Raw genomic sequence first — 13,903 nt, forward strand, 5'->3', positions numbered from 1 at the left:
TTCAAGAATTATGTGACCTTGGAAAGCATAGGACTTACCTCCAGTTCTTGGTGTGAGGAGGACCATCTTCAACACGAAGCAAAGCATAGCGAGCTGCATTCAGAGACAGTCCTCGGATTCCATCACCCCATTCTTTTTCCGCTCTTCAGGGTGCAGAAGAGATTCAATTAACAGGGTTCCCTTTACTTATACAAATTAAGTACATTTTCTCACGTGAGGGATAATGGGCATAAAAACGAACACTTTTTTGCATGAATGGATGAAAAACATCTTGCAGATTTAAATCAAGAATGAAGACTAACCAAGATAAAGCAATCTCAGTTCCCTTCAAGAGAACTATTTATTAAGTATTTATTAATATTTATTATGGTCTATTTTATTCATACTTCAAAAGCTTTTTTTGTAATCATGAGAGCTACTTAAGTTGCTTTTAAGCACTAGAATGAGTAAGTGAGGGCTATTTAAAAGGAATTGTTTTAAAGCAGCAGAATGAATGAGTGAAACTTGACTTTGTCTGGATTAACATGTTATATCTTTCCCCAACACCACCACTACAGCTTTCTCCACTTCCTTTCCTTCCCAGCCTCTCTCCAAGATGAGCCTAAAGCTTTATCCACCCTCCTGACCACTTTCCATCTCCCTACATTTTCCACTCCTCTTTCTCCCCATACAAAGCTATGCTATACACCAGGTGGCCAACCACATAAGAACGAACTGTTAGGCTAACACATTATTCTCCTTTGTGTGGATTCTACTACAGCAAGGGGTCCATCTCCCTTGCCCTCGCTCCCTCTTACTTCCATTCATGAATTCTCACTGAACTTTGTTACCTCTAGCCTTCTTTTGAAATTGAGATGAAATAAGCCAAACTAAAGTCAAAAGCTATTAAAGACCAACATGGCAATTAAAATGTACCCTGACAGAAAGCACAATCATGTCAGTTTCTTTTACTTAGTTACCCAAAAATTACAATAAAAACAGAGGTTTTTCTCCAGACAGCAGTTTTTAGAACATTTCAGAGTGAGTTTCTCCCCACTGCCAGATCAGCCCTGGCATTTGTAATGGCAGGGAGAAAAGAAGTTAAGTTTCTGCAAAAAATAATATCTTTCTACAGGGTAGATATGCTGGCTATGTGCCAACATTTGTAGAGTCTGTATACGAATTTGGATGTACATATAACTATGTATGTGCATACATACATACACAAACAAGCAGAACTGTTAGCATCTGATCTGACTTCCTGGCTAAAATAGGCAAATTAATTTCCTTATAATTAACCCAGTAAGTGGAGCTGTTACAGCCCAGGAAAGCATCTAATCTGGAAATTGAGATATTAAAAGATGGAGAACCCACAAGGTGGCGCAGTTTATAACAGCTGATCCACTTAAGACCTGTGCTTTAATCACTCATCAAAACAACTGGCCTCGCTTCAGTTTCCTGCTCCAAGATCTTACTATTTTTCTTGACTGGAATCTTACAGCATTGGGTATCTCTCCTTAGAAAGGGAAAGCACACACATTACTGATCATAATCACCTCTAGGTGTTTGGATATGTTGTTTAGTTGGGGTTTTCTTGGTTGGGATTTTTGGAGGGTTTATTGGTTGGTTTGTTTTATGAACTCAGCATGCTCTTTAAGTCTCCTACTTGCACAGCATTTCTTACAGGTGTGGCTCTGTATGTGTCCCTTGTCAAATGCATACAATGCAAAGTATGTTGCAATTTAAAGATTATCTAAGCCTTCAGAAAACAGATAATTTCCAGTGGGTGCCCTGGATTGTTCAGTATGATTCACTCTAAAAAATGCTAAAGTCCACACAAAAGAGTAGAATTTTAGGGCTTTAGCACAAGTTAATAATAAGGTTACAGTTTTGTAATAGCTGCTGCTTGATATTAAAAGGTGATGTTTATGAAGTACCAAAATTTTACACCATAATCTCTGCTCAAATGAAAATTTCCCAACGTTATTGGTTCTTATTTTAATTAGTTCTGGCTGTCAAGAAGTTTGGAACAGAGCTTCCAGAGAAATAAGGGTTGTAAGTTTTCAGGTTCTAAACAGAGATGGGATCTTACCTTGTTTCAAAGAATACTCTAAATTCTATCACTTCAGTTGTATTTATTTTATACAAAAGTGCTTTTTGCTGAATGTTAAAGATATTAAATATAGAATAAATAAGATATATGGTCTTACCCTCTATATTCTATGTATTTGTAAATACATCCTGCGATTAGCATGGCAATCAAAGCATAGTACCAAGAGCAAATGAACATCAAGGCAAGACATAAACTCATCCCCAGGAATGAAAGAGTCCTAAAAGAAACCATTTTTTTCCATTTTTTTAAATAGGCATGCAAATGTTCTACAAAGTCAATTTCTTATTTAAGTTAACTTCCAGAAAGGCCTTTCTTCTTCAAAGGCCATTTCATAGCTACTATACAAATAGAAATACATTGTCCCAATTTTAGTTTATAAAGAAAAAAATTACATTCTGAACCTTTATGTGACATAAATAATACAATTGAACTAGATATAACAATAGATTTACTACATTTGTCAGTTCTGAAACACTGTCAGTACCTCCAAGTAAGGTCAGTTTCAAAACACATTGCTATCACTTACCATCAATTTGAACTTAAGCTAAAAAAAAAATCTCTCAAACAATACTAACAACATTATGTTATTTGCAGCAAAAATAGTTGATTAGCTTAAATTAAATTTTACTCATCAGTTATATTCTCCACTTCTGTTGTGGCCTCTGTGTTGGGCAAGAGCACAGGAGAGTAGGAGAGAATACAGAAAATCTTTCAAAGACTATAAAGAAAGAATGACTGAGCTGAAAAAGTTACAGAAGCATTTCCAGATTATATGCCTGGTTTGCCCACACTATTATTCAAGATAGATGTAAGTCAGCTCAGAACTGGACGGTTTTGTGAATACTTTTATCACATCCAACACCCCAGATTTATTTTCAGCTGATTTCCAAATTAGAGCTAGCTTTCACTGTATTGACAAATAGTGTCAGCAGACCCAACTTTTGTTTGGTACCTTTGGTTTTCTTCTTGAGTACCATACAAGTACTGAGTCCAAACACATCCAGTTTTAAACCAAAGAAATGCTTTCTACCTGTTCTGAGGACATAAATTTAAATGCAGTTTGTCTAAAAGAACAAGAGCTGCTCTTTCATGCTTGATTTAGCCAACCTAAGACTTTATTTTCACTCAAAAAATAAGGTCCCATTCCAATTCTGGCCAAGCATTCTGACACCTGCTTTGGCTAGAAGTGATTACATAGTCACACAGAGTCAGCTGACTCACTGATCTCCCTGGGAAAAATACCAAAAAAAAAGAATTGTTGTCACATGGCAGCAATAGAGTTTGTAACCATGTCACAACCCTTTGCTTCTTCTTCCTCAGCATGGTCCATCCTGTACCTCTTGCTACCCTCCATCTTATCCACCCGCCTTTGCTTTTAAGCTACTTTGTACCTCCTACTATACTTCTTCCACAATCAGATTATTCAGGAGAGGTGGAACCAAAAAAACCCCAAACAAACAAAAAACCCACAAACCAAAAACCAGCCAACAAAAAAAACCCCAAACAAAAACCCAAAAGACAGCAATCCCCTGTTTTCCTTCTTGATGTTGCAAATACTACTAGGTGTTTGCAGTGATAGACTGGGAGACAGGCACTGATATACTTGGAGGTTCAGGTGCCAAACTAGTAAGTGTCTACTGAGCATATTCAAAGAGACTTTTCAGGGCTAAAACCATGACGTTTCATTTTCACTCAATTCTTTAAAAGGAAAAATAAGCAGCTCTTACATCCTAGAATCAAGCCAGCTTATCTCCTAAAGGCGCTAGTCTTCAAGGCATTTCAGCACTGAAATTTCTCAATAGAATTACTGTTAAATATATGTATTTTTAACATTCAGTTAAAAATCAAAAAGTTTGCCAATCTTAATTTGAAGTGTTCGAAGTCTTAAGCCATTTAAAAAAACACTAAACAAAAAACTAAACAAAAAGCCACACCCACACTTTTTGTATAATTGACCTGGCTTTGTCAAGTATCCACTTGTCTACTTCAGTTATCAAATGCACTGTCTGAAGCATGACATTTTAAAAACAGTGATGATATTGTTAGAGAGACAACTGATGCATATTAAATGATATTTTTTTCTCTGTACATGTTTTGGTTTTGCATTTTTTTTTGCATAACTAAAGTGAAAATCGTATCAACCTTCCTGAACATTTTTACCATTCTCTTTATCTGTATATAAAAGACAGATTATAGTTTTTTCAGCTTCATTCTCACATATTCAGAAGATCTCTTCGCTTATAAGCAATATTAAATGTCATCCTGTAGCCCCTTCCCAAACCCTCAACATTAGCCACATGTTTTCGTGATCACAGCTATTACTAGCCCTATTCCAAACACATGAAAACAAATGTTGCTGCTGGAGTATTTGATGCATGAATCATCTTAACTCATTTAAGTCAGAAAGGAGATTTTGTTTTATTATTGCAAGAAAATCCCCAATTTAGAGCTGCATAATTATTTTTAACTCTTCTGAGTGAAAGAATATTCCCTACCAATGGTAATACTTGAAACGAGGTCTCCAGTTGGGAGTCCGTAAAAGCGTCTGAACTGCACAAGCCAGATTTACAAACATATAGCACATAAGGAAAAACCTGTTAAAAAAAAAAAAGAGCATTTTCCAAGAGGAAATTAACTAGACAGATTTGCATTAAAAGGCTGAACACAATCCAAAAAAGGGTAGAAACTTGTACACTGCATTCACAGTGGCCAACAGAACACAAGACGTAGATTAAATTAATACCTGTAGAATATTAGGCCTCCAAACATGGTATTAGCATAATATAGAGCCTCAAAGATCTCAGAGAAAATGTAGCAAACTGACAATCATTGTGTACCAGTTTTGGCTGGGATAGAGTTAATTATATGGTGCTATGTTCTGGATTGGTAACCAGAACAGTGTTGATAACACAGGGATGTTTTAGCTATTGCTGAGCAGTGCTTACACAGCATCAAGGCCTTCTCTGTTTTTCTTGCTGCCCCACCACCAAATAGTCTTGGGGAGTGGGCACAGCTGACCACAACTGACAAAAGGATATTCAATACTGTATGACATCATGCTCAGCAGTAAGAGCTCAGGGTAAGGAGGAAGAAGGTGGGACATTTGAACTTAGTGGTGTTTGTTTTCCCAAGTAACAGTTACACATGGTGAAACTCTGCTTTCCTGGAAATGGCTAAACATCTGCCTATCGATACCAAATGAATTCCTTATTTTGCTATGCTTGTGCATGGAGTTTCTGCCTTATCTATTAAACTGAGAAAACTCATGGGTTGAGCTAAAGACACTTTTGCCCTTCTGATTCTCTTCCCCCATCACACTGCGGGGGAGTGAGCAAGCAGATATGTAGGGCTGAGCTGCCTACTGGGGTCAATCCCTAACACATGGGATAAACTTCCAATAGAAAGTCAGTAAAATAAAGTTCAGTTCATACCCTAAAACATCAAATTGTTTTGTCTGTCTCTATTAGATGCACTTGAGCTAAAATAGCAGGAATATTTTTACTAGCATTCAAGAACTCTGTCATGGAAAAAGTTTTTTGTGCCTAGAAATTAGTTCCAGCCAAAACATTTTGTTGTTTCATATTATCTCCAGGATCAAATAGAAATATAACTTGTTAGAAGACAAAGTCTAGCCTATATTATTTCAAAAAGAAAAATCATTACCTAGTTAATTTTAAAATAAAATACTATTTAACTTAAGAACACAAACCACCACATTCGTACTTACATTGAAAGAATTGGTGCTACACTGTCCAATGAGGCTATCAAAATTCCTATTTCACAAATACCAGCAGTGAGGAGCAGAGCCCAAGTTGGTTCTCCATTTGCTTTTCCATGACCAAATACCTATTTCAATTCAAGTAAGCAGTAAGATTAGGGAAAGCTATTCATTATACAGTTATGAAATATGGTGCAGATCGTGAACTAACTCTAACTGGAACCAAAAATAGTCATTAGTTACAAAGGAAAATGAAGCAATCTATCCTACAAAAAGCCACAAACAAAATTGCAAAAACACACATTTCCAATATGAAAGATGTTTACTAAAATAAGCAATGACTACATAACATTAAAGTACTATTGCAGTTGCTGTTCAAATAATCTTAAGTAACTTAAAAATCCATGTGCATCAGAAATGTATGCTTAGTCTATAAAAAGCTAATATAGTTGAGGGCAGTATTTTTTGTAACGTACAAAATAAGCATCAACTCAGTACTTACAAACATAAATATTGATCTTTCTTTAAAGAGGACTTAGGTAGGCCGATGATCCTACACAGAGCCCTACCAAAAGTCATTCTGCATGTGGTAATTTCCTTTAGGGAGAATTCTACCCAGCTATACTGGTGATAGATGGCAAAATGGCTCACCTGAAGTTCCAGTCAAATTTAGTCTCCTCCATGTTCCTCCATACAATTATAAAGACTAAACCCTCACCACCATTTTCCACAATGGCTTCCTTTCCTAATGTCCAAGTTCTTCACCTCACTCATCCTCCATTCTGCCTTCTTCCCTTAGCTTCCTATCATCCATCAATCTTCCTTCCCTTGTATTAAAATGCCATTTTTTCTGCTCTTTTCAAGTCCTTTGTTTTTTCTTAAATATATCACACTCTTGTCCCTATATTCATCTCCTTTCATTCATTTCCTTGATTGTCCATGCAGCAGCTATATCACTCCAAAACTGCAAGCACTTTTCAAGTCTCAAATCCCTCTTTAGACATCCTGCTTCTCCTGGATTCCCTTTCCCTCATTTCCCAAACCATGTAAATGTTTTCCTTCTGATTCTTCACTCCTTTCAAATCTAACCCTGATAAGACAGAACCATACTGTTGCCCTCTCACCAAGTAACAAATTTTTACTTCAGACAAAAGTGAAATTTGTCATTTCTCTCTCTCAGTACAACCCAGCATTTACAATTTATCACATTACAACCCCTTCCCACTCACAAGTCAAACTCTATCATAATTCTGTACCCCCACCCCAGCATACTTAGTATATTTACTTCCAGTTACAGACACAGGTCTTGCAAGTCAGGGAACATGCCACTGCTCTCAACTGTGAAATATAGCAGCAACATGTCTTTCTCAACCCTTGGTAGAAAAGATGCTCCTAAACCAAGGGAATGGTGATATAACTTTCTCAGTGAACAAGTTGCCAATACTGTCGGTGCAGAGCAGCTCAAGCCAGTAGAATTGGAGACACAGCAGCTGCATTTCCTGCTAGCAGTAGCACTGCTGCAAGTGCTGGTGGCTGAACATTCAGGCAGCAGAGGGACTGCAGAAGCGGCAGCTGCTGTCTTTTTAACTTTTTTACTTCTTGATTCATTAAAACTTCTGGCTCCTGCTCCCAGCAGCAATACTAGTGTACATTTCCAGTGACCCTTCTCCCCTCTGGCCCAAGAGAAGAGAAGGACCTAAGAGAAAATATCAAGGATATAGCCCTACTGAGACTAGGCACTAGCAAACAGACCAGGGAAGCAGCAGCAGTGGAGTTGAACCAAGTGATTAAGGACTGAGAAAGAAGCTGGTAACAGCAGTATGATCTCCCTTAAAAAACCCAAACAAAACAAAGATAACCTAAAAACCAAAAACACAACCAACAACACCACCAACAAAACCCCCCCACAACACACAAAAGACAACTAACCCCCCCAAGCCACTAGCATTACCTTTTCCATTTTGCTTTGCTTCTCAGCTTTTCCAACCCTCTAACCCATTACCTGGGCACTCCTTCTCCCTCTTCACGCAAGTCCTTTTTTCTCTTATTTTCACATTCCCACATATCTGCACATCTACCTCCTCCTCAGATGTTTCCCCCACAACCCCACTCAAATTCTCCAGCTAACCCATCATTCATAATAGTCCTGGGCACATCCTAGCTGAGGAATTTTCTTCTCAAGTCACACATGAATGTGTTGACTCATTGTAGGCTTTCCCCAAACTCAGGAAACAAACCAAGCTGCTGCTATTCTATACCTAGCCCTCACCGAATATAGATTAGAGAGATCTCTGAACAGTCTTAAGTTATTCACCAAGAGTAATAGCCCATTTTTAACATAACATACTACACCGACCTCAGATGTGAGACAGTGACCTAGAGCACACATCTGATCAAGACTCCAGAGGTAAGTGTGGGTAAAGTACAGAATACTCAAACATAAATTTGGTCACATAACTTAGGTATCAAAATAATGATATAAACCTCCCAAAGAGATATATAAAAAACAAACAAGTGCTCCAAATCATCCTCAGGACTCTCTCCATACAGAACAGCCTACTCTCCTAAATTCAGCCCTAGCTACCTTCAGCGTTCATGCTATCTGCAATTTCTTTCTGTGTGCTTTGTTCCCAAAACATTCATAGTTATGCAGACATAATCCTATTTTTTATACCTGAACCTGTTCTTGATAAAGTTGTTATTGTGCTGTGCAACTGTTGACTTTTCTTGGCAATTTGAGGTAAGCTATCAAATTCCAAACTTCACCACAGAAATCACAGCTTTGCTCTCTAGATGTTCATCTTTTGGAATTTTATTTATTTAATTCAAGTCTTGTTGGCTAGTTTTTGCAGATGCAGCCCAGAAATTGTGTTAAATGTCTTCTAGCAAGAATTGTCTTTTCTTCTTCTGTTTGCCAGCTCCCTTACTCACTTCCTTTCAGAAAAATCCGATTTATTTATTTTAAAAACTTGCACAGGGATGTCAGAACAATCTTAGTGTTCAGAGTCATGGGATAGAATTCTGTTATTACACCTTTGTTGACTTCATTTAGCTTACAAAAATGAATAAAAATTAGAATTGTATCTTGACAATGAGAAATCATGCAGTTCCATAGTAAGATTAAATCAACTCTGTTCACAAATACAAGTTGTAAACACAACCTGGAGTCAAGTAGTTCAGTTGTTAGTTGCTTCTTAGTTCATTTATTTCCATTTATAGAAGACTTATATTCCCAGTTTTGAACCACTAACTTTCATGTGTAAGAACAAAAATAATTAAATTGCATTGCACAGAAATATCCAAGTTCAAACTTTGTCCTACAATAGCTTGATCTATTTTGTACACAATTAGAACTGAGCTCCAAATCTTTTACTCACAGTTCTACAGGAACAGCAGAAATAATACCTCTTTTTTTTGTCAAAATATAAGCATATTTGTAGTACTCTAAAGAAAAAAAATCTCACTTGAATAAACGGTACAATGCCATCTCTTGCAATGGCCTGCAACAGACGGGGTGCACCAGTGAGACTCTGGAGACCAGCACCACATGTTGAAAAGAATGAACCAATCACAATAACCCATGGAGAAGGCCACGCCAGTGTACCAACCACTAGATTTCCATTAACTGCTTCTCCAAACCTTAGAAAAGAAAGAAAAAAGTAAGCAATAAAATGACTTTTATTATAGCTTCAACACCCACATTTCAATCTTTTTGGACAACAGCACTTTTCAACAATAAACACCATATCACAGGTAGGGTTTCCCAACCAACCAATTTCTCTTTATTCTGCTGTTTTAAAGAAAACATATTATAATTGATTCATTATAAGTGCTGCCTCTAAGCAGACATGCAGCAATTATCAGGTATCTTGGCAAACTTTACAGAATTAACAGCAACAGCAAAAGTATTTACATATGCATCCTTTAGATCCTTGTGACTGCTAGGAACTAGATTGCAGAAGTCTGTTCTACAAGTAATACAGGTGGGACATAGGCAGGGGCATAGGCAGGGGATAGGCAAAACAAAGTATTAGCCTTTCCTTTTAAGAGCATGACACTGACATATGGACAAGTAAATAGAGAAACTAGTAGACACAACCATCTCAAGTTGCTTTCTGACTGTTGTGCTACTTGATGTAATTTTTAAATGACTATGGCAAACAAGTGGGTGGAAGTCAGGAAGAGGTGCTTTCATCGCAGTCTTGAGTGTCCCATCCAATGCCACTGCCTTTTTTTTTTTTTAGATAATTAACTTCATGTTCTTTACAGACATCTTGGGTAAACTACAAAAAGGTTCTTTCCCCCCCTGCTCCCCCCCAAACTGATGTTTTGTTTTAAAAGTAAACTTCTTGTAGTTCATCTTAGTTTTGTTAGTAAGCAGCCAAAATCCATTTTAAGACTATCTACACTGTGATAGCTTTTTTTTAGTGTTTTCAGGTTTTTCGAAATAAACAGAGAAAAGAGGCAGCTACAGACTAAGAAAAATTAAATGGTTTATCTCTTTTCAGACCTGCTCTTAAAACAGGGTCAAGAAACATAATAATCAGGTTAATATAATAAGCCAGCGTTCAAATTCTTGCATATGCCCAAGCTTGGATGCATGGCTACATACTATTTTCAGCAGATGGAAAAAGGGGAATCCACACCCTTTAAAAATATAGGAGGAAAAACTTCTATGATGACATTTATACAGCTGCACATTCATTCTTAATTCAAATTCTAATGCCCATGTTTTAATTAAACATGGGGTAGGAACAACTTGAAAAGATGAAAGACAAACACTGAAAGATGTATGACCTACTTTTTCCCATGGCAGACATGACAATCCATAATAAAAAAAACACCCTAAAAAAAGTCTTTAAACCAGACCAATATTCATACATTTTACTGTTACACTGAATTTCAGCCAAACAAGAACTGGCAGCAGTGCAAAGGAACGAATGGATTCAATGCTCTTGCTACAATGTATCCTGCTCTAGTGGCAGATCACCTGCACTCACAGCTTGCAAAATTCCCCTCTCCCCAGTAAATTTCAAATGTTGCTTACAAAAATGTGAGTTTATAGATACTGGCTCTGCATTAATTTATAATTCAGAATTCATTTACTATTTCTTAAGCAGCAGCTTGATTTGGTTTGTATCTTTACTTTGCAGAAATAGAAATCAGAGATTTTCACTGATGCAACAATACCATTTTAAAGTAAAAATGATCCCTTGCTGCTTCTTGTATTAGCTTTGATTAGAATCCAGCTTTTAACTTATGGTTTTCCTTCTAGAATAAAATATTGTGTTTTGAAATAAAGTTGTCTCAGCATCATCTCCATCACCTTCCAAACAATACCCCAATGCCACTGCTTCAGCATCAAAAGCAAACTTGGGCCTTAGTAGAAGAGAGAACCAGCAAGGAAACAAAAGTGTGAAACCTGCCAACAGATTCATCTTAGTCAACTCAACTTCTCCTAAGGGAGAAATTTATCAAAGTCTGGATATTCTGTTCATGCTTATCTCTATTACATTTATCCCCTTCATGCTTCATATTGTGCCTCACATATCCTCAGGCAATTACATAGGTTAAAACTGACACAAATCCTAATCTATAACTGGTATTTTAAAACAAAAAATAGTCATACATCCAGCAGAAATTATAGGCCTGATGGTGCACTGCAGTGTCTCTCATAAACTCTCCTTGTCGTGTAACTGTCAAAAATCTTTCTACCTTTGTTCCTCAGGAGCATATTACTTCTCCCAAAGTAATACCATTCCCCTTACCCCCACCCATCAGCTCCGCAAATACTAACTATCATTTTCTTTATCAAGAACATTTTACTAGGGACAGTTCCACTTCAAACATTTATCTTAGATTCTGCTTCTGCTTCTTGAAGGGATACAGCCTGATAACCTGACCAGTTTCTGCAGCCATCTCAGTTTAACAGATAGACTTTCCCTCCAGTTTTAACCTAGAGCAAAAAGAAATGTATATAACAGATATTTCCCAGAGGAGCCATTAATCAGTCCTATTAACATAACCCATGGTCATACATACTTCCTATAAAATTAGAAGTTGAATACAACTTACTTATCTCTTAATATCACACCTTCTATACAGGCACCAAATAACACTATACAGGAGAGATCTATTACTGAGACTGAAGGAAGATTATACTATAAATAATTATATACATAGAGAGAGAAAACACACAATTTTTCACCTAAGGATGAAAGTGTCCGTGATAATGAAGTGGGGGGTGGGTGGATAGGGGTGTTTGTTGTTTTGTTTGTTCTGGTTGTTTTGTGGTTTGGGGTTTGGTTTTTTTTTTGTTTTGTTTTGGTTTTTTTTTGTCTTTTTGGTTTTTTTTTTTTAGTTCTTCCCTGCTACAACTTTTTAGTTTATGTTCTCTATGACTGCATTTGATGCACAGTTGATTGGTGAAATATTGGAAGGAGCCAGTTCATACATCATGCAAGAGAACAGATATTTTCCTCGTACAAATAAGCATTTGCAAATTCTAGGTATCGAAGGACTAAATTTCTAATGCTGGTAGTTTGCTTTAAGATTTTCACTGGTTATACTGAGTATCACAACAAAGCAATCTGCCAACTGAAGTATGATGCTAAAAACTTAACTAAAAACATCAGTTATCTTGGAATTTGAAGCATTAGTAGAATATATCTAAATATATGAATATGTATATATACAAATACAATTTGAGATATTTTTAATATTTATAAATAATGTTTATATTTTAGACAAATATCAAACATTTATTTTCAGTTTAGATTTCATTCATTTTACACTCAGGCAACTCTAATGACTTTTCAATGAAAAAACTATACTGTTATACCTACAGAATGCACACTAGAAAAAAAAAGTCACAGCATAAAGGATACAAATAAAAGATGTAGTTGAAATAGCCAAAATTGTTCCAGTAGGAATAGATTTCTGAGCATCCTTAAGATCTCCAGATCTGTTTGAACCTGCCATAATACCTTAAAAAGAGACCAAATTTATGTGTCATAAACCCAATTAATATTAACTCTATGTAAATAACTAATAAAATAGGAACATTTATCTTTAAGCCTGATTTAACACTTCATTACCAATGCAGCAGGCTACAGAAATGTATTATAATCCTGCACAAATCCTCAATTTATGCCTTTGTTTTATTCAGAAATTTGTGTTACCACCCATTGTTGACTGAACAAATTCCAGACAGCTCAGGAAAGAGACAGATAAAAATGAAAGAATTATTTTTCAAATTAACTTCAGAATTGTTTTTAAAATAGGGAAATATACAAGAGTAGTAAAGTGTTGGGGATGGACGTTATAAACTAATGGGGATTTAGCAATTTTAGCCAGTGTGACCAAATGCACTAACTTTCTACTAAACAGAGCATACATAATAAGATATGCAAACAACTAAATAATAAAAATATAGAAACAAAAGAGAAAGGAGCAGGCAGGAAGTACAAGAAGAATGGTTAGGAAATCACATGTACACATCTCTGAATCTAACAAGAGAACAAATATATTTTCTAGCACATACTGTGATAGGAGGGAAAAATCATACAGTAACTGACTAATTAGCCATCTTTCCTAGAATTGCCCTGACCACTGGTGGAGGCAAAAACATGGAAGCTAATGTCAAGACATTCCAGTTCAAAAGCATTGCCAAACTCCATGCAATGAGACCCTAACCACAGCCTCAGATATGATGAGGTGTTGATAAAAGAGCCTGAAGTAGTGAAGTGGGAACAGTGGGGGACAAGATTATGAAGGGACACCTCCGCCTGGTATTCTACTAGCAAACACTGCTGCAACTTCGTATCAGAGTTCTGTTTTATGATATTACAATTGCTTGAGCTGGGACTACTGAAGAAAAATGCCTCTGGTTATTTCAGTCAAATGTGACCTGAGGAAAATTATATACAGCTAATCTAACATTTAAGCTTGACAAAAAAAGTCTCTACTAGTTACAGTTGCAAAAAAAAAATCAGACATTTAAACAAGTCACAGGCAGTTCACTGCTTGAATACCTAAAACTACTGTTCAAGATATTCAAAGCATCTCAACTGTTCTCTCCTGCATTTGAAGAT

General features: G+C 36.4%; 1 protein-coding gene across 2 annotated transcripts in view; it reads right to left on the minus strand.

The window, feature by feature from the left end:
- Window positions 1–13,903, minus strand: part of LOC140648066 (solute carrier family 12 member 7-like) — a 69,304-nt gene that overhangs the window by 19,914 nt on the left and 35,487 nt on the right. For both annotated transcript variants that reach the window (XM_072853445.1, XM_072853446.1), the window contains exons 10-16: window positions 12,698–12,796; window positions 11,886–11,943; window positions 9,275–9,449; window positions 5,820–5,938; window positions 4,588–4,686; window positions 2,190–2,309; window positions 39–143 (exon numbers count right to left, since the gene is read on the minus strand). In XM_072853445.1, the coding sequence (XP_072709546.1) occupies window positions 39–143; window positions 2,190–2,309; window positions 4,588–4,686; window positions 5,820–5,938; window positions 9,275–9,449; window positions 11,886–11,943; window positions 12,698–12,796 (775 nt within the window). The remainder of the gene's footprint in view (window positions 1–38; window positions 144–2,189; window positions 2,310–4,587; window positions 4,687–5,819; window positions 5,939–9,274; window positions 9,450–11,885; window positions 11,944–12,697; window positions 12,797–13,903) is intronic.

The sequence above is a fragment of the Ciconia boyciana genome, chromosome 2 (genome assembly GCF_034638445.1).
Source record: "Ciconia boyciana chromosome 2, ASM3463844v1, whole genome shotgun sequence".
NCBI classification, from domain to species: Eukaryota; Metazoa; Chordata; class Aves; order Ciconiiformes; family Ciconiidae; genus Ciconia; species Ciconia boyciana.